At 40.6% G+C, this 20,361-nt stretch overlaps 1 protein-coding gene across 1 annotated transcript in view; it reads right to left on the reverse strand.

Annotated features, from left to right (window-relative positions):
* Positions 1-20,361, reverse strand: part of LOC120301140 (telomere-associated protein RIF1-like) — a 70,868-nt gene that overhangs the window by 22,810 nt on the left and 27,697 nt on the right. Inside the window, exons 29-33 of the mRNA XM_039327903.1 lie at positions 18,243-20,342; positions 16,603-16,752; positions 14,216-14,285; positions 9,280-9,461; positions 2,030-2,430 (exon numbers count right to left, since the gene is read on the reverse strand). Of these exons, the coding sequence (XP_039183837.1) occupies positions 2,030-2,430; positions 9,280-9,461; positions 14,216-14,285; positions 16,603-16,752; positions 18,243-20,342 (2,903 nt within the window). The remainder of the gene's footprint in view (positions 1-2,029; positions 2,431-9,279; positions 9,462-14,215; positions 14,286-16,602; positions 16,753-18,242; positions 20,343-20,361) is intronic.

Here is a 20,361-nt window from a genome sequence, read left to right on the forward strand (position 1 = left end):
ACATTAATTATCCAGAAGAAACAGAGTAATTGAATAATAACGAGGATACTGCAATAAGGTACGTGGGCATTCAGTTTCATCTGGGATTCAAATTGCATAGAAACATGCTTTCTTACACTTTATATTAAACTCAAGAAAACGGGTAGCATAGGTTTAAATGATATTTGCCTGCTACAACTGCATTTTCTTTTGCAGAGAACAATGTATCATCCATGACATTGATTTGTCTGTATCATCCAAGCCAGTATTTTGCTCCATTCCACGAGATTTTACATGCACATATTAAAGGGTGAGGTGTGGGGGGGGGGGAGAATATTACTGTTCAAGCTGTAGATGAAAAAGATAAAACTGTAAGTGTGGTTCTTTGCCACTGTAAAATCATACAAGTATTTTCTGCACAAATGCAGAAAACAGAAAGCCGAAGGTTCTGCTCAGAATAGTCCAATGCTTAAAAGCTGTGTTTGGGACCTGCCTTCTGGCACACCATACATTTTCCTAAGCACGGCCTCCACAAATGTCCTTAGTTCCTGAAATCAGGAATCCTGGTGTGTCGTGGTTAGAGTGCAATATTACAGGCCAACTCTGTCCACAGCCTGGAGTTCAGTCCTGATGGGCTGAAGATTGACTCAGCCTTTCATCCTTCCAAGGTTGGTAAAATGAGGACCTAGATTGTTGGGGGCCATATGCAAATTATGCTTCAACATTGTAAACCGCCCAGAAAGTGCTTTAAAGCAAGGCTTTTCAACCTTTTCACAGAATGTACCACTTTTAGGACATGACGATATTTGAGTACCACCAGTGCTTAGCAAGGTGTCAAAAAAAAGGGGAGAGGATTTTGGATTTTACTGGTTAGATTCATTTGTTGTTTGTAATATTATGGAAAAGTACAAAGTTGAGGTTCAGTGTTAATGCTTCCTTCTACTGCAACAGAGGAAGCCAAAAGTCAATGCCATTTCTTTTCTTTTTCCCTTCTCCCCCTCACTTTTCTTTCCCTTTTTCCTCCCCACTGTGTCCTACTACCCTGTTTCCCTGAAAATAAGACTGGGTCTTTTTTTTGGGCTCCAAAAGATGCACCAGGACTTATTTTTAGGGTAGGCCTTACCCCACCTCCAGCTCGGACTGCCTCACCTAGCTGGTCCATTACATCTGGGGCTGAAGTTCTGCAGCTGCATTTGGGCCTGCATTCTGCAGTTAGGCCTTTAAAGAAGGCCTAAGCAGCCATGTATCGAGCTATGGATTCAGTCCGTTGCTTAGTGCATGGCTGCACAGGCCTTCAAGAAAGCCCTGTGACTGAGAAATGCAGGCCTGGCTGCAGAAAAGGCCTCAGAAAAAGAAGTGGGCCATCAAGGAGAGGCCTACCTGCAAGGTACGTGGGTGTGAGGGGGATAGGGCAGCTCCACACCCCCACCTCCGTCCTAGCTTGATTTTTAGGTGTGTGCCTTGCCCCAAAACTAGGGTTTATTTTGGGGATAGGGCTTAAATTAGACCCACCCCCCAAAATCAAGCCAGTGTTTAGTTTCAGGGTAGGCCTTACTTTCAGGGAAAAATGGTATTTCCTTTTTTATTTTTATTTTATTTTATTCTATTTTATTTAATTTCTTTGGTGGCAATTCCTTTGCAGAATCACTTTTCCTTTACACTGACAAATATATGATGAATTTCTCAATATTTATTAATATACACGACTGCCTTGATGGTCAGATGGCTGGTTGGCCCTACTTCCTCTCTCCCTCACCTCTCTCTTTCTCCTCACCCTTCACTCACAACCCCCCCTCTCTCACACACACACCCCAAACACATTTCCTCACACACACCTCCGCAAAAGCCTTTCCTCTCTTCCTCACACACACACACACACACACACACACACACACACACACACACACACACACACTTCCCCCAAAGCCTTTCCTCTTTGTCTCTCTCACCGCTTCTCTGACAAAAGCCTTTTCTTTTCTGACTCTTTCTCCAACATCTCCCTCTCCCGCCAAAACTGCCTCCTTTTATAGCCTCTCCTGCCTCGGCCCACCTCCTCCTTTCTCTTCCGGATCTTGTGCCAGAGACGGTTTTTCTTGCTCTGAGTTTTAAGCCACTTTCATTCTTCAGGTCTGGCTTTCCTTTTGGAGAGATATCTGAAAGAACAGTGCTTTCCTTCTGGATAAATTGGCTCGTTAATGTTACAGAAATATTACTGAAAACTGAAGGACCAAAAGATCCATTGTCGAAGTCATCAATTTTTTCAGCCTGCCTTCTGTTCACCACTACCTGTAGTGTGGCTGAAATTATATCACTAGAACGTGAGGAGTTGCTGCTGCCATTAGGGGTTTTTTCATTCAAAGTAGAATCTAATATTGGAGATTGTATTGGAATACCGAAATCCAACTCCTCATTTTTCTGATCCAGCCTCTCTTTCTTAAGGGTATTAGTTTGCTTGGTAACATACAACATACAAGTCATACATAACTTGTAAGTCATTGCTCAAAGCAATTCAGCGCCGATAAAGCAGAGTGGGAAGACTAGGAATAATGCAACATGTTGGCTGCCATCATATCAACATTACTACTATAAGAGACACACATTATTTTTGATACCTACATAAAGGTTGGTTATAGCATGATCACACCTTCTTGGGAATGCAACATACAACTAGCATAATTTATTTAATGTACAATATCAATTTTTGAATATTCTTTTCTTGTCTAAATAAGTTTTCATTCACCCTCCAGGATCTTCTCTCCTCTTTTTCCTGAATCAGCTCCATCCAAACTGGGCTATGATCTGTCAACGACCTAGGAAAGATCTTTATGTTCTTTACTCTATTATATAAGTCCGTTGTGATCAAAAAAAAGTCAATTCTTGAGAAAGATTGGTGTCTATCTGAAAAGAAAGTAAAATCTCTCTCCTCTTGATTACATTCTCGCCAATAATCCCTTAGTTCCCAGTCCTCCTTCATGTCAAAAAAAGCTTTAGGCAGTTTTGCCTGTTTAATAAGAGGAGAGAGGCCTTTCTTGTCCCTTTGTATATCCATAACGCCATTCCAATCGCCCATTAATACCACGGATCTATAGTCCAGCAAAGTTATTTTTTGATGTAACAGTCTATAAAATTGTTCCTGTTGCTGATTTGGTGCATAAAGTCCCACTATAAGTATTTTCTTACCATACAGACCAAGTTCAATCATCACATATCTTCCTTGGGGATCTGATTCTACCAAAGAAGCTGCTAGATTTTGCTTCACTTAGATAACCACTCCCCCCTTTTTCCCAGGAGCAGAGGATACAAAATGAGATCCCAGACGGGCATTGAGTAAGTATTTCTGATCTTTAAGTAAGATATGAGTTTCCTGTAAGCAAATAACATCATTATTATGTTGCTTCAAATAGTAAAAAATTTTCTTTCTTTTCTGTGGGGAATTCAATCCGTTAACATTCCAGGTCAGGAACTTTGCCATCTTTCTTGGCCTTGAGCCTGGAGAAGACTCCCTGAAGGTCTGCCATTCCTGCCTGGATTGCAGAACTCTTAGGTCTTGCTCCTCCCATCGGCAATGAATCACTTTCGGAAGAAGATTCTTTAACTTCTCTTTTATGTTGCTCCTTCTCCTTACGTCTATAAGCTGCACGGGTCATTCTCTGATCTTTAACCTCCATTTGACGTTGCCGTTCAACTTGAGGCATCCCTGCAGAAACCAAACCTGATGCTTCAGATTGCTCCAACTCTTTGCCACTCAGAGGTTTCTGAGCAGGTGGAACTGAGCCTGCACCCAGGACCGTGTTGTAAAACTCCTTGGCTTTTTCAACTGTATTCAACCTATAACGCATCTCCGCATGACTCAGAACAATACCTGTTGGGATCTCCCATCTAAATGGCATCAATCTAAGACGACGTTCTAGGAATGCGGCCCGGCTATAAAGACAGGGGTCGTCTTATACGCCGGGTCGCCTTGTACGCCGGCATTTACGGTACATAACACGAAGAAATAAAGCACATAATACATTTGTGGAAAAATGACTTTTATTACTCACTCACTTGAAAGGGAATTACAGCACTGCGACCCAAGAACACTCAGATTAAAATGCATGCATCAGCGTTCTCTAAGTAGAGCAGAAGAGAGGCTTTGCACTTTGACTAGTTTAAGGTGTTGTATACAGGCAGAGGGTATTTGTCAATTGAGCCTGTGAGTCCACAACAAGCCATGACCTCATCAAAATGGTAGAACCTGGTTCATGACATCAAGCTTTGCTCCTTACATGCTTACATATAAGGTCATGATGACAAATTGTAAATGGGGAAGAAACTTGGATTATGTCACATTTTATCATTACCTCATCATTGCCTGTCTGCCTGGGTGGAAGAGTTGCCATTTCTTGGGATAAAAAAAGAACCCTCATGGGTCTGAACGTATAGGCATCTTTGGGATGAATATATATTCACTTGTGGGACTGAACAGTATCATTGTTAGACGCAAAAATAGTCACAAATTGAAATCCACTCTGAGTTACAAATAGAAAAGAAGTTTATTAGACTTCACAACAAAGTCTAAAAAAATAACGGTTTGCAAAGCGTGGAGGATTCAGAAGGCAATGCAATATAGTCAAGCACTGAACCACACCCCAAATTCCAAAATCACATATTATTATACAAATACCCTCTGCCTGCAGAAAACTTCATTTTTATAGATACTTTGGTTGGATTGTTTTCCTTATCCCTGCAGTAGACGGATGAGAGGGGATGGAAGATCCTGTAGTCTGTTGTGTAGCAACAGAAGATGATCTTTGTTGCGGGAGCTCTACAGTTTTGCATGTTTGTAATCCACTAAAGAAGGAAACAAAGTTGAAATATATCAGAAGAAGCAAACAGAAAAACAAAAAAACCCCGGTATGTTTTCAAAGTACAGTTAAATGGTGCTTGAACACTGGCTATGTTTTCAAATTTTGTTAGTGGTTGGGACTAGACATTACTGTAGCACTGATGTATGTATTGTTAGAACATTTCTTTGTTAATAAAAATAGTAAAACAATATCTGCCCACAGAGATGGTACTAACATTTTTCTTCCTTTTGGCATACAAGGGTTTTGCTACATTTATTGATTGAAAAGTATCACTCTGATATTGTACATTAAATAAATTATGGCAGTTATATGTTGCATTCCCAAGAAGGTGTGATCATGCTATAACCAACCTTTATGTAGGTATCAAAAATAATGTGTGTCTCTTATAGTAGTAATGTTGATATGATGGCAGCCAACATGTTGCATTATTCCTAGTCTTCCCACTCTGCTTTATCGGCGCTGAATTGCTTTGAGCAATGACTTACAAGTTATGTATGACTTGTATGTTGTATGTTACCAAGCAAACTAATACCCTTAAGAAAGAGAGGCTGGATCAGAAAAATGAGGAGTTGGATTTCGGTATTCCAATACAATCTCCAATATTAGATTCTACTTTGAATGAAAAAACCCCTAATGGCAGCAGCAACTCCTCACGTTCTAGTGATATAATTTCAGCCACACTACAGGTAGTGGTGAACAGAAGGCAGGCTGAAAAAATTGATGACTTCGACAATGGATCTTTTGGTCCTTCAGTTTTCAGTAATATTTCTGTAACATTAACGAGCCAATTTATCCAGAAGGAAAGCACTGTTCTTTCAGATATCTCTCCAAAAGGAAAGCCAGACCTGAAGAATGAAAGTGGCTTAAAACTCAGAGCAAGAAAAACCGTCTCTGGCACAAGATCCGGAAGAGAAAGGAGGAGGTGGGCCGAGGCAGGAGAGGCTATAAAAGGAGGCAGTTTTGGCGGGAGAGGGAGATGTTGGAGAAAGAGTCAGAAAAGAAAAGGCTTTTGTCAGAGAAGCGGTAAGAGAGACAAAGAGGAAAGGCTTTGGGGGAAGTGTGTGTGTGTGTGTGTGTGTGTGTGTGTGTGTGTGTGTGTGTGTGAGGAAGAGAGGAAAGGCTTTTGCGGAGGTGTGTGTGAGGAAATGTGTTTGGGGTGTGTGTGTGAGAGAGGGGGGGTTGTGAGTGAAGGGTGAGGAGAAAGAGAGAGGTGAGGGAGAGAGGAAGTAGGGCCAACCAGCCATCTGACCATCAAGGCAGTCGTGTATATTAATAAATATTGAGAAATTCATCATATATTTGTCAGTGTAAAGGAAAAGTGATTCTGCAAAGGAATTGCCACCAAAGAAATTAAATAAAATAGAATAAAATAAAATAAAAATAAAAAAGGAAATACCATTTTTCCCTGAAAGTAAGGCCTACCCTGAAACTAAACACTGGCTTGATTTTGGGGGGTGGGTCTAATTTAAGCCCTATCCCCAAAATAAACCCTAGTTTTGGGGCAAGGCACACACCTAAAAATCAAGCTAGGACGGAGGTGGGGGTGTGGAGCTGCCCTATCCCCCTCACACCCACGTACCTTTTCTGCAGCCATGCCTGCATTTCTCAGTCACAGGGCTTTCTTGAAGGCCTGTGCAGCCATGCACTAAGCAACGGACTGAATCCATAGCTCGATACATGGCTGCTTATGCCTTCTTTAAAGGCCTAACTGCAGAATGCAGGCCCAAATGCAGCTGCAGAACTTCAGCTCCAGATGTAATGGACCAGCTAGGTGAGGCAGCCCGAGCTGGAGGTGGGGTAAGGCCTACCCTAAAAATAAGTCCTGGTGCATCTTTTGGAGCCCAAAAAAAAGACCCAGTCTTATTTTCAGGGAAACAGGGTAGTAGGACACAGTGGGGAGGAAAAAAGGAAAGAAAAGTGAGGGGGAGAAGGGAAAAAGAAAAGAAATGGCATTGACTTCTGGCTTCCTCTGTTGCAGTAGAAGGAAGCATTAACACTGAACCTCAACTTTGTACTTTTCCATAATATTACAAACAACAAATGAATCTAACCAGTAAAATCCAAAATCCTCTCCCCTTTTTTTTGACACCTTGCTAAGCACTAAGATGAACTTAGGTGAAAAGATATTACAAGCTCTCACGGTAATTTATCAAAAACAAACGGCACAACTTATTGTTAATGGAGGTTTGTCAGAGGTATTTACAATAGAAAAAGGTACTAGGCAGGGATGTCCACTATCACCGTTGTTGTTTGTTTTAACATTGGAAATATTGTTGATCAAAATTCGAGATTCGCAGGAAATTAAAGGAGTAGAAGTTAATAAAAAAGAATACAAGTTAAGAGCCTTTGCAGATGACTTGGTGGTTACTTTGTCGCAACCTATTAGTTCTGTAGTAAAGTTATTGCAGTTAATTCATCAGTATGGTTTGGTTTCGGGTTTTAGGATTAATGTTAACAAGACTAAAATCTTACCTAAAAATATGACTATTCAGGAGAAGCAGACTTTGGTTAACTTGACGGGTTTTGAAATTGTTAATAAGGTAAAATATTTGGGGGTGATGCTATCTGTCTCTAATGCAAAATTATTTAAAAACAATTATGACAGGTTGTGGGTTAGTGTACAGAAAGACTTGAAGAATTGGGAGAAGTTGCAACTATCTCTCATGGGAAGAATTGCAGTGATAAAAATGAATATTCTACCCAAGTTTCTTTTCCTGTTCCAAATGTTACCGATTTTGAAGAATGAGATTAATTTAAGTGAATGGCAGAAGGGTGTTAATAAATTTATTTGGGCAGGGAAAAAGCCAAGGGTCAAGTTTAAAATTATGCAAGATTTCCGTGAGAGAGGTGGACTCAAGGTACCGAATTTGAAATTATATTATGATGCTGTGGTTTTAACAATAATTAGTGACTGGGTAAACTTGACAAATCTTGAGATACTTCATTTAGAGGGATGGGACTTACTTTATGGGTGGCATGCCTATTTAATATTTAACAAAAAAGTGGACTGGGTTTTTAAATCTCACATTATAAGAATTTCTTTATTTAGGGTTTGGAAAAAGTATTACGAAAATGATTTTAAAGTACCATTATGGGCTATACCTTGGCATGCGATAGAGGGAATAAAAAGAGGTGTCAAAATGGACATGGTGTCTTATAGGCAATTACTCAGATGGGATGAACAAAATTGGCAATTAAAACTACGGGAGGATTTAGCACAAGAAAATATTATTTATTCTTGGTTCCAATATAGGCAACTAGCAGATAGATGGAAGGTGGATTGTAAGGTGGGCTTTCTTAGAGAAGATGAAAATCTTATTAAGCAAGTGAAGGATCAAAGACAAGCCCACATTAAGAGAATTTATGGGGTGCTAGTCGAACTGGATTCGGAAATGGAATTAATTAAAGATTGTATGATTAAATGGGCCCAAAACTTTGGCGAACCAGTCCCATTGGACATATGGGAAATCATATGGGTAAGAAATGTCAAATTTACGCAGGCACAGAATTTAAGGGAAAATTTTTACAAAATGTTTTATAGATGGCACCTTGGCCCACAAAAAATGTCTTTCATGTACCCTGACCTACAACCTAAATGTTGGAGATGTGACTGTTTGGATGCCACTTATTATCATATTTGGTGGTCGTGTAAAGAGATAAAAGCATTTTGGATTAAGATATGGTGGAATATCCAGAGAATTTTTAAAAGGAGGGTAAAATTTACTCCGCAGTTATTTTTGTTGGGTATAACTATTGATTGTGATACAAAGGAGGCTATATTGATGTTAAATTTGATCACAGCCGCAAGGCTGTTAGTAGGACAATATTGGAAGAAGGAATCCTTGCCTACACTGCAGGAATGGTTTTCCAAAGTGTCTTATCTGGCGGAAATGGCAAAGATTTCGGCTTTTTTAAAGGATCAAACGCAAGAGAACTTTCTTGCTGTTTGGGATAAATGGATAGAATTTATACAATTTAAATTGGATATTAAAAAATATCATGTTGCCTTTTTATAATTTTTATATATATATATATATATATATATATATATATATATATATATATATATATATATATATATATATATATATATCCTAGTTTTAAACTTTCATTTTCTTTTTACATATATATTTTCTAATTCCTTTTTAATTAAGCCTATATTCTGCTCTGGGAAGCTCGGGGGGGGGAAGGGGGGGTGTTCTGGGGGGGGTGCGGAAGGGGATGTTATGTTTAGTTTTTTGTGTATTTTGTATTTTTTGTTTTTGAATTGTTGTATTTTTTTTCTGTTTTTCTGTTTTTTTGTCTTTTTTGTAAAAATTTATAAAAATGTTCAATAAAAAAAAAGAGTACAATAAAATTATCTACAGTAGTGATAAAACATCCATGGCAATAATATTAATACTAAAAAAAGTCAGAAAGAAAATTTATTCTAAAACTATTTGATGCTAACATGCAGTCCGTGAACTTGAGAGTGTCTACCCATCAATCTCCAGAAGCTCGCCAAAGCGGCCTCATCTTTAACATCTTCTGAAAATCCATTATCATAGGGAGCAAATCTAATACCCGAGAGGGTATCCCATAGCACATGAGCCATTACGGAAACATCAGGACTGCCTCCTAGCCTCAGCTTCCCTTATTTCACAAAAGAAGGGAAACCCACATGTACACATCAAGCAGGAAATTTCTGACTGGATATTGTCCAATAAATACCTTCGTCCAAATCATATATGGCTTCCTAGGGCTTTAAATTGCAGTCAGAAGCTGTGAGTAAGAGGTCCAGGGCCTGCCATGCCAGTATAGTCTACTTCTGACAGCTAATGTCTGGAGGCCACTCCAGTTTGCACCTATTGTGGCTTTCAAGAGGATGTTAAAGGCAGATCCATGTACCATGTGATACTTTGCTCTTGTGAGATCTTCCACTGCAGGTACAGCCACGGCTAGTGCATCACCTGAAGCTGGGTAAAGGCTTTACTGGCCATGCCTTCCACCTGCCCATCTAGCAGTAGCTGTGAGACTAGGAAGACCCACATGTGATGGATTAGCACATTAGCAGTGCTTCCCCCTGAGAAGATAATGTTGGAGAGAGATACTCAGCAGGTAACGTGCATCTCTGTCTTGCTTGGGTTAAAACTGTTTCACTCCACTCAGACCCCAACAGCCTCCAGATACCAGGACAAGACTTTGTTTAGCTCAGGAGGACAAATTGCAGTTGGGTATCGCCAGGACAATAATCACACTGCACTTTGAACCAGTGGGTACAACTCTTCTAACAGTTTCATATCAGGAGACTGGTAGTATGTTTCCCCATTTACAGAATTTTATTAAAAGCTGTAAGTTTTAGAATCTGCATCTCACTTCATCAGATGAAAAACTAAACTGATCCTGGATTAAAACTGGGTTGGGAGGAGGTTGATGAAGAGAGGTTGATTGCACAGGTGCAGGTAACACAGGAGACTATTAGACCTTCAATGTGTTAAAACTCCATATTTGTAACCTTTTAACACATGTTGAGTTCGGCAATCTCTTGGTTAATCAATGGTCATTTTGAAACTTACAATGGGGAATCCTGGGAGGTTGAACTCTGATATTTAATTGCACAATTGAACAAGAGATTGCTGAGCCCACATATGTTAAGATTTCAGGCTGTCCCAAAGGTCTCAACAAACATAGAAACTGTCAGTGTGTATTTATGAACTGGAATAGCCATAGAAACAACCCAGCCAATGAGAACTGTTTTTGATTAAGACTAAGGTGATCAACTTTTTTACAATGAAAAGGAGAACACAAATAAATTGAAGAAAAAATACCGTAAAAACTGGCTTGGCCCATGGAAGGTCAACCGCCTGCCGTACCCCCACCTGTAGCTGCCCCGCCAGCACTGCTGCCCTGACATGTAGAGCGGGCCCCGTGGCTCCCAAAGGACCAGCCGCGCCAGCTCCGGCCCTGGGAGGCAGCCTGCCGTCGACACACCCCACCTGCAGCCGCCCCACCAGCACCACCGCCCACCCTGCACAGCCCCGTGTAGAGAGGGCCCTGCGGCTCCCACAGCACGGTATCTTCGGAACTAACTAGGAGATGGTGTAGTTGGGTAGCAGGCAGGGGTGCTAACTTCCTGCCAATTCACCTTCGCTGCAGACAACTTGCATGTGCAAAATTTGCCGGTTGGGTGTTTTGGCACGCTCAGCAGCAATTCCTATTGGCTTTCAAAAGCCTATAGGTGGAGTAGCACAGCTCATGCAAAAGTTGAAAAAAAACCCATCAAAAAAAGGTGCCGGAACGCCGTTCTGAGCGTTCTATGAGGAAAAAAAAGAGCCCTGCAGATTAGTCTTCAAATATCGAAAAGGAGGACATGAAGGAGGACACTTTTTGAGGGAGGACAGAACTTACAAAAGGAGGACTGTCCTCCCTAAAGGAGGACAGTTGGTCACCATATTAAGACACAATATTGGCTATGTGACGTATGTGATCCAGCCTAGGTCTGGGTGTGTCTTAGTCTTCTCTGTGTTGTTTCTTCTGATCTCCAAGTTGAGTTGTTGATGTTCCCCAGAGCTGAATGAAACTGTATGTATCATGTTTATATATGTTTTATAGATAAAGTTTTTCTAAACCATGCCTCCTGCTCATTTTGAATGTGCGCTTATTTGGGGGGCTTATTTTTGCACTGGAAAACTGTAAAACTCTAATAGAAACGGAGTATATGTTGGAATCTGGCAGAATTTTCATACTTTTCACATTGACCTTTTAAACAATGGGGGCTTTCTCCCTTAATCTACTTCGGTGGAAATTCTTGTGTTGGTTCTTTGGAGTAGATGAAGGACAACGCCGTTTAATAATGTTTGCAGAACTGGCTTATAAATTCTGTGCCTGCCTAAATACTGAAAGTATAATCCTATCTTAATGATAGTCTTTTATTTTCTTTAGGTTCTCTCCTCCCCTATTATTCATTACCAATTTATGCTGAAAAACTAAAACTGGAATTAAATCACCATATAATCACAGAAGGTACAATGGCTAGATTAATTTGGTTGTGAAGTCCCTTTCTATTAACCTTTACAAAGGTCCAAACCTATTGATTCACCCTTGTCCCTTTTCCCAGCAATGGACAAATCAGCACTTTTGACACGTCAGTTATTAATACGCAGTTTAAATGCCTTTTTAAAAATCCTTTCTCTTTCAGAAAACTAATTTTAATCTCAACAGAACACAGTTCTTCCCCAAAATAACGACAACCATTTTATTCAATCAATTGTATATTTTATTTATATATATTTATTTCCTGGGCCGTCCCCGGGCCGCTCCCTGAGCAGCCAAGCCGGCCACTTTCTGCACCGCCGGCCGGTCAGGTCTGTCCACTGGCGACGCAGGAGCCTCCCGTGCTAACGGAGGCTTCAGTGGGCCGCTGCCTGGGGGATCCCAGGGCTTCCCTGCACAGCTCCCCAGCCATGTGAGCCTCGGACTGAGCCAGCCTGGGAAAGGGATGTCCTGGCTGCCCTTCTCCCAGGGGGTGGGGCAGAGAGAGGGGGGGGAAGTGCAAGTGCCTCTCTGTCTCTGTCTCTGTCTCTGTCTCTGTCTCTGTCTGTCTATCTGTCTGTCTGTCTGTCTGTCTGTCTGTCTGTCTCTCTCTCTCTCTCTCTCTCTCTCTCTCCCTCTCTCTCTCTCTGCAAATGGAGGAGCGGGCTCCAGATCCGCAGGGGATGGCTCAAAGAGCCGCATGCAGCTCCGAAGCTGCGGGTTGCTGACCTGTGCTCTATACAAAGTTCCTCCCATTCAAGCATGTTAGATGCTGCCTTTCATACAGATATAATTTAGAGCGTTTGCATTTAGTACAGCTATACACAATATACAAAATTATTCTCATGTCCAGTTTATATAGGACTCATGAATGGGGCAAATAAATCCTTTGTGGTATATAAAAATTCAAAGAGCATGTGATCAGATCCTGAGAATTTCTTATTGGAATTATGCACTGACACACTTTTTTCTTCTGCATACTATATTTATGAAAAAATAGACTATGTCCTATGAAAAACTTTGAGATATTTTAGTATGCTAATGAAGCACCATACTTCTTAATATGGTAATGAAGCTATAAAACTAGTACCTTCCAAATTACTATCAGTTGGAAGATTGATTTTGAAGATTTTGGTAAATGAATTAACACTTCAAACATTAGTCAGAACAACAAAATCAGGGCTTCAAACACTGATGATGTCCCAAAACCCTTTCATTTAAAACACTTAACATTTAAAAAATACACTACTCCATATTTGTGCATGTTTCACAATCATTACTGCACATCTTAACACATTTTGGAAGTTGTGCATAGCAGCAATTAAAAAAGAAAAACTTAAAATGCAAGTCCATAGAATTTAGAACTTTAATATTTAATATTTAAACACCAATACTGTATTGCTTCAAGTTATAGGAAACTATTAATCTTAAATTTAAAAGTATTTTTCAAAAATTTAAATAACTGTTTAAAAATTGCTGTTACATGACTATAATAATTCATAACGAGATTTAATGCTATTCATCATGCAGTCTGATATGCTGGAAATCTTCTGCTGCATTTCCAGCACTTCATTTCCTGAATAGTGTAAAAGTCTTTGGGGAGAGGTGTGTTCAAGCAGACGGTTAAGAAGGCTCCAAATCTCTCCCGTACAGGAGACCTCCGTTTCACATCCATCTAAGATGAAAAGAAAACCGGTTTGCAAAGACATTCTAGGTGAGATCAAATTAAAGCCCATTCAGACAGAGATAGTCTGCAACTCTTGCTCGTGTAGGTAACCGTATAACTATAGACAGTCCACCCACTAACTGGAGAGATTTAGCCAGCAGGATAAAGAGATGAAAACTAGGTCTGAAATATTAGTATTTCGGAGAGATTAGCCTCTTTTTATGATTTACCTCCTAAAAGCTGGTTAGTGCTCTTGGAATGTACACACACACACAATTATGCATGCGCGTGCACACACACACACACACACACACACGATTAGCAATTAATTTTATTTTCAGATAAAATGTTATTGTACTTGGGAATAGTCAAAGGTCATGGATCAAGTGAACAGGTTTAGAAGAAAATGGCAACCAATTTGGTATAACTTTGTGCATTTGCTACTTTTCTGATATTTTGGGCCTTTATTTTTGTTGTTTCAGAATGCAGCAGCATAGAAATACCATCAATAAATGCATACTTCAGCATATACAAGAATCATATGACCATATACATTAATTATCCAGAAGAAACAGAGCAATCAAGGATACTGCCAAAAGATACGTGGGCATTCAGTTTCACCTGGGATTCAAATCGCATAGAAGCATGCTTTCTTACACTTTATATTAAACTCAAGAAAACAGGTAGCATAGGTTTAAATGATATTTACCTGCCATAACTGCATTTTCATTTGCAGATATTAATGTCTCATCCATTTGCTCCATTCCACGAGCTTTTACCTGCACATATTAAAGGGAGGGGGAGAGAGAATGCAGAAAACCGAAAGCCGAAGGTTCTGCTCAGAATAGTCCAATGCTTAAAAGCTGTGTTTGGAACCTGCCTTCTGGCATACCCAGTGCTTTTTTTCTAAAAAAAAGAAGAAAAAAAAAAGGGTGCCGGAACTCACACATGTCATACAACCCGCTTTGCCTACCCTACAAGGTTCCAACCAAAAAAGGTGCCGGAACTCCGTTCTGGGCGTTCTATGAGAAAAAAAGCCCTGGGTATACCATACGTTTTCCTAAACACGGCCTCCAACAGTATCCTTAGTTTCTGAAATCAAAGTGATAGTGTACTGGTGTGTCGTGGTTAAAGTGCAATATTACAAACCAACTCTGTCCACAGCCTGGAGTTCAGTCCTGATGGGACTGAAGGTTGACTCAGCCTTTCATCCTTCCAAGGTTGGTAAAATGAGGACCTAGATTGTTGGGGGCCATATGCAAATTATGCTTCCACATTGTAAACCGCCCAGAGAGTGCTTTAAAGCAGGGCTTTTCAACCTTTTCACAGAATGTACCACTTTTAGGACATGACAATATTTGAGTACCACCAGTGCTTAGCATGGTGTCAAAAAAAGGGGAGGATTTTGGATTTTACTGGTTAGATTCATTTGTTGTTATAGAAATGGGTCCCTTTACACTGACAAATATATGATGAATTTCTCAATATTCATTAATATGCACCACTGCCTTGATGGTCAAGTGGCTGGTCAGCCCTATTCCCTCTCTCCCTCTCCTCTCTTTCTCTTCACCCTTTGCTTGCAAAAGCCCTCATCTCTCTCACACACACTTCCCCCCAAAATCATTTCCTCACACACACCTCCCCAGAAGCCTTTCCTCTCTGCCTGTCACACACACACTTCCCCAAAAGCCTTTCCTCTCTCTCTCTCTCTTCTCTGACAAAAGCCTTTTCTCTTCTGACTCTTTCTCCAGAGTCTTTTTCTCTCCCTCTCCCACCAAAATTGCCTCCTTTTATAGCCTCTCCTCTCTCGGCCCCCCTCCTCCTTTCTCTTCCAGTTGTGCTGGAAATGCCGTTCCTGGGGCCTTTCTCTCGCCCCAGCAGCCCTGAAGCTCCTGAGGACTCTCTCAGGGCAAGTCCTGTGCTGGGCCACTTTAGCTCCTTCCCTTCCCCCACTATGCTTGTCTAGGCTAGGCAGGGTCAGGTACCACCTGCCAGGTGCCAATGTACACGTCCCACCGGTTGAAAAGCCCTGCTGTAAAGGACTTTGGGCTTATAGGCCTAAATGCTACCACTATTAACAGAATCAAGTCAAAAGGTGTGCACTGAGTGGATTCAGGTATCACTTGAAGAGCTGAACTTAGAAAAAATACCAGTTTGTCTTCATCCCGATTTCCTTGTATGTATGGATACTACTTGGATTTTCATCTGAATGCCTGTAAGAGCCCTCTAGAACTCTTACAAGTGAATAAGCCCGAGAGACAATCCAAAATACCCCAGGCAAAAGAATATGATTAAAATAAAATGGCTCAAAAATAAAAAAAATCTTGAGGGTGACTGTGGAAAGGGAGAAAGGGAAATTAAACAGTATTAGGGGATAAAGAACATGGGCGTTAAATTACTTCAAACACTTCTTTGAGCTCTTATATTTATGGCTACGGGTTCCAGGCGACAGAGATCCTTTGGTTGGAGTGGTTATGAGCTGGATAAAAAAAGAGGAAAAAATTTGCTCAAAATCATAGGAATCATCTATAACTCTGTGATTTATTTTTTTGTAAGCAAAATGATAAACCTGGGGTCCTTTATTTAAGAAAAAGGCCAATTCAACGGGACCGAACTTCCAGAGGCAGTTAATACTTCTTCAACAAACTAGCTGAGTTAGGAAAAAAGAACACTGTTGAAATGACTTAAGGCTCTACAGAATGGGTAATCCATGTAATAGCGATAGAAGAATCAATTCATGCTATGTCTTTTCACACCAACGGTGTGCAATTATAATTTAATTTTAGAATCAACATACCCTACATGAAAAAAGTCCTTTCTGTACATACATAGGTATGTTTGCTTCGCAACTACATGTTTTCTTGTGTTATATTGTACAGTGTTTGGGAGATCCCAAAGGCTTGCATAAAGTAGCTGGCCAAACTGGATCTGCAGTAGAAAAACCCTGGTGTATAAGTGGTGGTGGTGGAAACTTTTGTTAACGCAGAAGATACTCAGAATCCAAGATAAGGCTTTTCTACAGATGAATTCATTACGAAGTCCCTGCATCGCTGGTGTTATTTTCTAAGAAAAAACTAAGAATAAACTGGGTACTACCTTGGCTTGGTGACTAGGTGAAGATTTAACATTTCGCAAAGATTGAGAGTCATTATTGTAAGGATGAATTCTAAGTACAGGACTTCGTCGGTCAATGTCATCTGCCAATTCTTCTTTGTAGATTGGATTGGCAAAGGAGACTCTTTGGTTCTGTTCACACATATTTAACAAATAACTATTTAAATAAATTTGAAATATCATACAAATGCAAAAGCTACAATGTCGAGGCTTGGAAGTTCTATTACCTACATGTTGGTTTTAAAATACTGATGCTTCAAAACTTCCAAAGGAAATCTGTAGACATTTTGTTTATACGTCAATGCTTCCATAAAAACAAACAATTAGATTAGTATTATCTCTAAAGAAAGATAGAAATCTATCACAGGAACCTTAAACGTGCTAGTGTGCATCTTGGTAAAAGCAAATTTATCTAAGTTCCCACAAAGTGGACATGGTCTCCCAGGAAAGTCATCTCCCTACAATGGCAAATGAATTAATGTAACCCTGAACATTATTACAGTGATAGTTTTAAACTGCAATACTAAACCTATTTCATTGACCAGGCAGAACCTATTGGCAACCTATAGGGAAATGTATTGCTAACAGTACTGGGCAACCTAAGTGATAGGAAGCACATAATTAAGAGAGGAATAATGAACTTCTTCCTTTTTTTATATTTCACTGAAATTCAGGTTAAACATTTGAGACCATGGATTTGCATTATATTTTGGACAGAAAGATACTCAGTGCTACCTTTTGTTAACTCACTGAGATTCTTTCACTTATTACAACACTTTGTAAGTAGTTTTAACAAGGACATACGCATTTAAGCTTCACTGAGTGGTAATCAGATAGAACTGACTGCCCTGTTTAGTACCATTCAGTTATGATGGTGCTGAAATAGTAGATTTACAACCAGACCTGGCATTTATTAACAGTTGCAGCATCTTGTGATCACCCTTTCTAGACTTCCGACAAGCAAAAGTCAATAGAGAAACTGGCAGTAAAACTGCAAACCGCAGTCATGTGATCTCTCACTTTATGACCAAAGGTGATTCACTTAACAACTGTGGAAGTGAGGCAGTAAACCCATCATGACTTATGGTGTCTCACTTAATGACTGCATTGCTTAGCAACAGAGTTGCTGATCCCAATTGTGGTCATTACGTGGTGACTACCTATAGCAAGCAAGGGCTGTATCCATTAAAGGACTAAATTATTTGGGGCTGTGTCCAATGCATTGCATCGTTTGAGTGCCATTAGCACTTCATTTAGGCTCTGTATGAATTACTTCAAATGCCCAACCATCAGGCAGAAGAAATAATTTGAAAAATAAAAAAATGTGTTAAGTAGGATATAAATGTTCAAGTGGCTATATACAATTACATTAATATAATGTAACCTATAAACCAACCAAGATATGAAGAGAATATTTCAGTGCTGATCAAAAGATCTCCCTTCATCCCACAGTCTTAAAGCTTTATTGCTTCAGGCATGCCACATAGATTTTAGTAGCTTAAGAGGGTAGCAAATCGTGGATTTAATATGGCAAAGAAGCTAAAAATATATTTAGGGTTTCAAGGAGCTTGTGTAATATGCAAATAATCACATGTAGAATGGCAGAAATTGCTTAAAAGTACCTTGTTTGGAGGTGGTGATGAATCGTGTTCCGTTTTTATTACTCTTTTTAGAATGCTAGTCGAAGGAGAAGCTGTTGGGGACCACAGAAAGCGAGTCTGTGTCCCAGGACTTCCACTGACCTTGGCTAAAGAGAGAATATCAATCTCTTTCAATTTTGGTGGAGAATCCAAGACTAAGGTTGGAAGTTCACTTGGTGCATATGCTGCATTATCTTCTGCGCCCTCTTCTTCATTCGTCTCATTTTCCTGCAGCTCTGCTACCTCGATTGCAGATGTTACCCTAGTTTCTCCTACAGTATTCTGAACGGCTCTTTCACGAGGCTGCGTTCCCACAATTTGGGTAATTTTGAACTCTATATCTGTTTTGCTTTCCAACTGACCATTCTGGTCATTATTGCTTTCCATTATAACGTCTCCTTCTACATCTGGTTCTAAACCCTGATCCTGAGCATTGACGTCTTCTAAATGAAAATCCATTGAAACTGGTTCTAAAGCCTGATTCTGAGGACTGATGGCTTCTGAATGAGAATCCACTGAACCTGGTTCTGAAGAGCGATCCTGAGCATTGAGCTCTTCTGAAAAAGAATCCACTGAACCTGGTTCTGAAGACCAATCCTGAGCACTGAGGTCTTCTGAATAAGACTCCACTGAACCTGGTTCTGAAGACCAATCCTGAGCACTGAGGTCTTCTGAATAAGACTCCACTGAACCTGGTTCTGAAGACAGATCCTGAGCTCTGAGCTCTTCTGAGTAAGACTCCACTGAACCTGGTTCTGAAGAATGATCCTGAGCACTGAGCTCTTCTGAATGAGGATCCACTGAACTGGATTCTGAAATTGTTTCAGAGGAAGGAAGATCTATAATTTCTGCAATTGGCTGGTCACATTCACTTTGGACCCGTGCTAATTTCTCCAGTTCAGCATTGGGCGCATTGTCTCTTGGTCCGCCACTGACAGATTCAGCAACAGTGCTGGCCTCTTTCACATCAGCACCGTCCTCAACGAAAGGCAGCGGAGTGCTTGTGGCACAAGGCTCTGCGCTCAGCCTCTCTGCCAAAGGAATCTCTTCAGCCTTAGGAATCAAGGTCAGCGCCATGGTTACTTTGCTAAGGACCTTCCTTTGTTCTTTTAACTTTGGTTCTGGAGCGCTTGCCTTTTTCGGCTGAGGGGACAACTTTTCCACTTGGGGAGACAGTTTTTCATCACAGCATTTGCAGCTCCTGGATTTCCTTGCCCGCTTGCTTCTTTTGTGCTGGCATTCAGACATATCTAAAAACGTCTTGGGTGAAGTAAAGGCACTGACAGCGGTAGCAGAAGCATCGTCTTCTGAAACGCCACTTGGGTTGTTAGGTACCACAGAACGTGTGTCAAGAGGACTAGGTTCCTGCCTGTTTTCCAAAATAGGCTCCGAAGTGGATTCTCTCCTGTTAGCAGGCTTTCTTCTCCCTGTATCTGAAGAGGCTCTAGGATGTGAAGCGCCTGCATTTTCCTTAAGGTCCACACAGGGACTTAATGGGAGAGTACCTTTTTCTTCCTTTGCATTAGTCGACATTGAAGGCATTTCTGTCTCTCTGCCAGGAGGTATTTTCTGTTTTCCTACTGACTGGGTTTGGATTTCTATTGCAGCTTGGGAACAAAACTCTTGGCTCTCTGGCTCTTCCTTAGCTTCGTTCCCAGAGGAATCATATTTTCTCAATTTCCCAAACCATTTCCTCTTCGCTCCTTCCTCTCTTGTTTCACTGCTATCAGATTCAGACTTTTCCAAATTGGTAAGTAATCCTTCTGAAGCTGCTCTTCTTGTATGATAATGTGGACATAATTTTAGTTTCTCCACAGGCGCATCTTGGCCTGATTCTTCAAAGTCAGAGGCAGGACTACGTTCAGATTTCCCAAGACTCGTGTTCAATTCCTCCTGGCTGTTCTCTCTAGCGTCTATGTTTCCTGTAGCACTGTTTACATCCACACGTCCTGACGCATCAGAGGCTTTTTCAAGTGTTGCAGCCTTTTCTTTTTGCCCAGGAGTCTCCCTATTTTGTGCCATCTTCCTTGGCAGAATTTTTTCATCGTCTTTGAAAAGCTGATGACTTCTTGCCTGTTTTTTCTGCAATTAAACAGTTTGC

The sequence above is a fragment of the Crotalus tigris genome, unplaced genomic scaffold, assembly GCF_016545835.1.
Source record: "Crotalus tigris isolate CLP2741 ecotype Arizona unplaced genomic scaffold, ASM1654583v1 scf7180000024369.3102671, whole genome shotgun sequence".
Classification (NCBI taxonomy): Eukaryota; Metazoa; Chordata; class Lepidosauria; order Squamata; family Viperidae; genus Crotalus; species Crotalus tigris.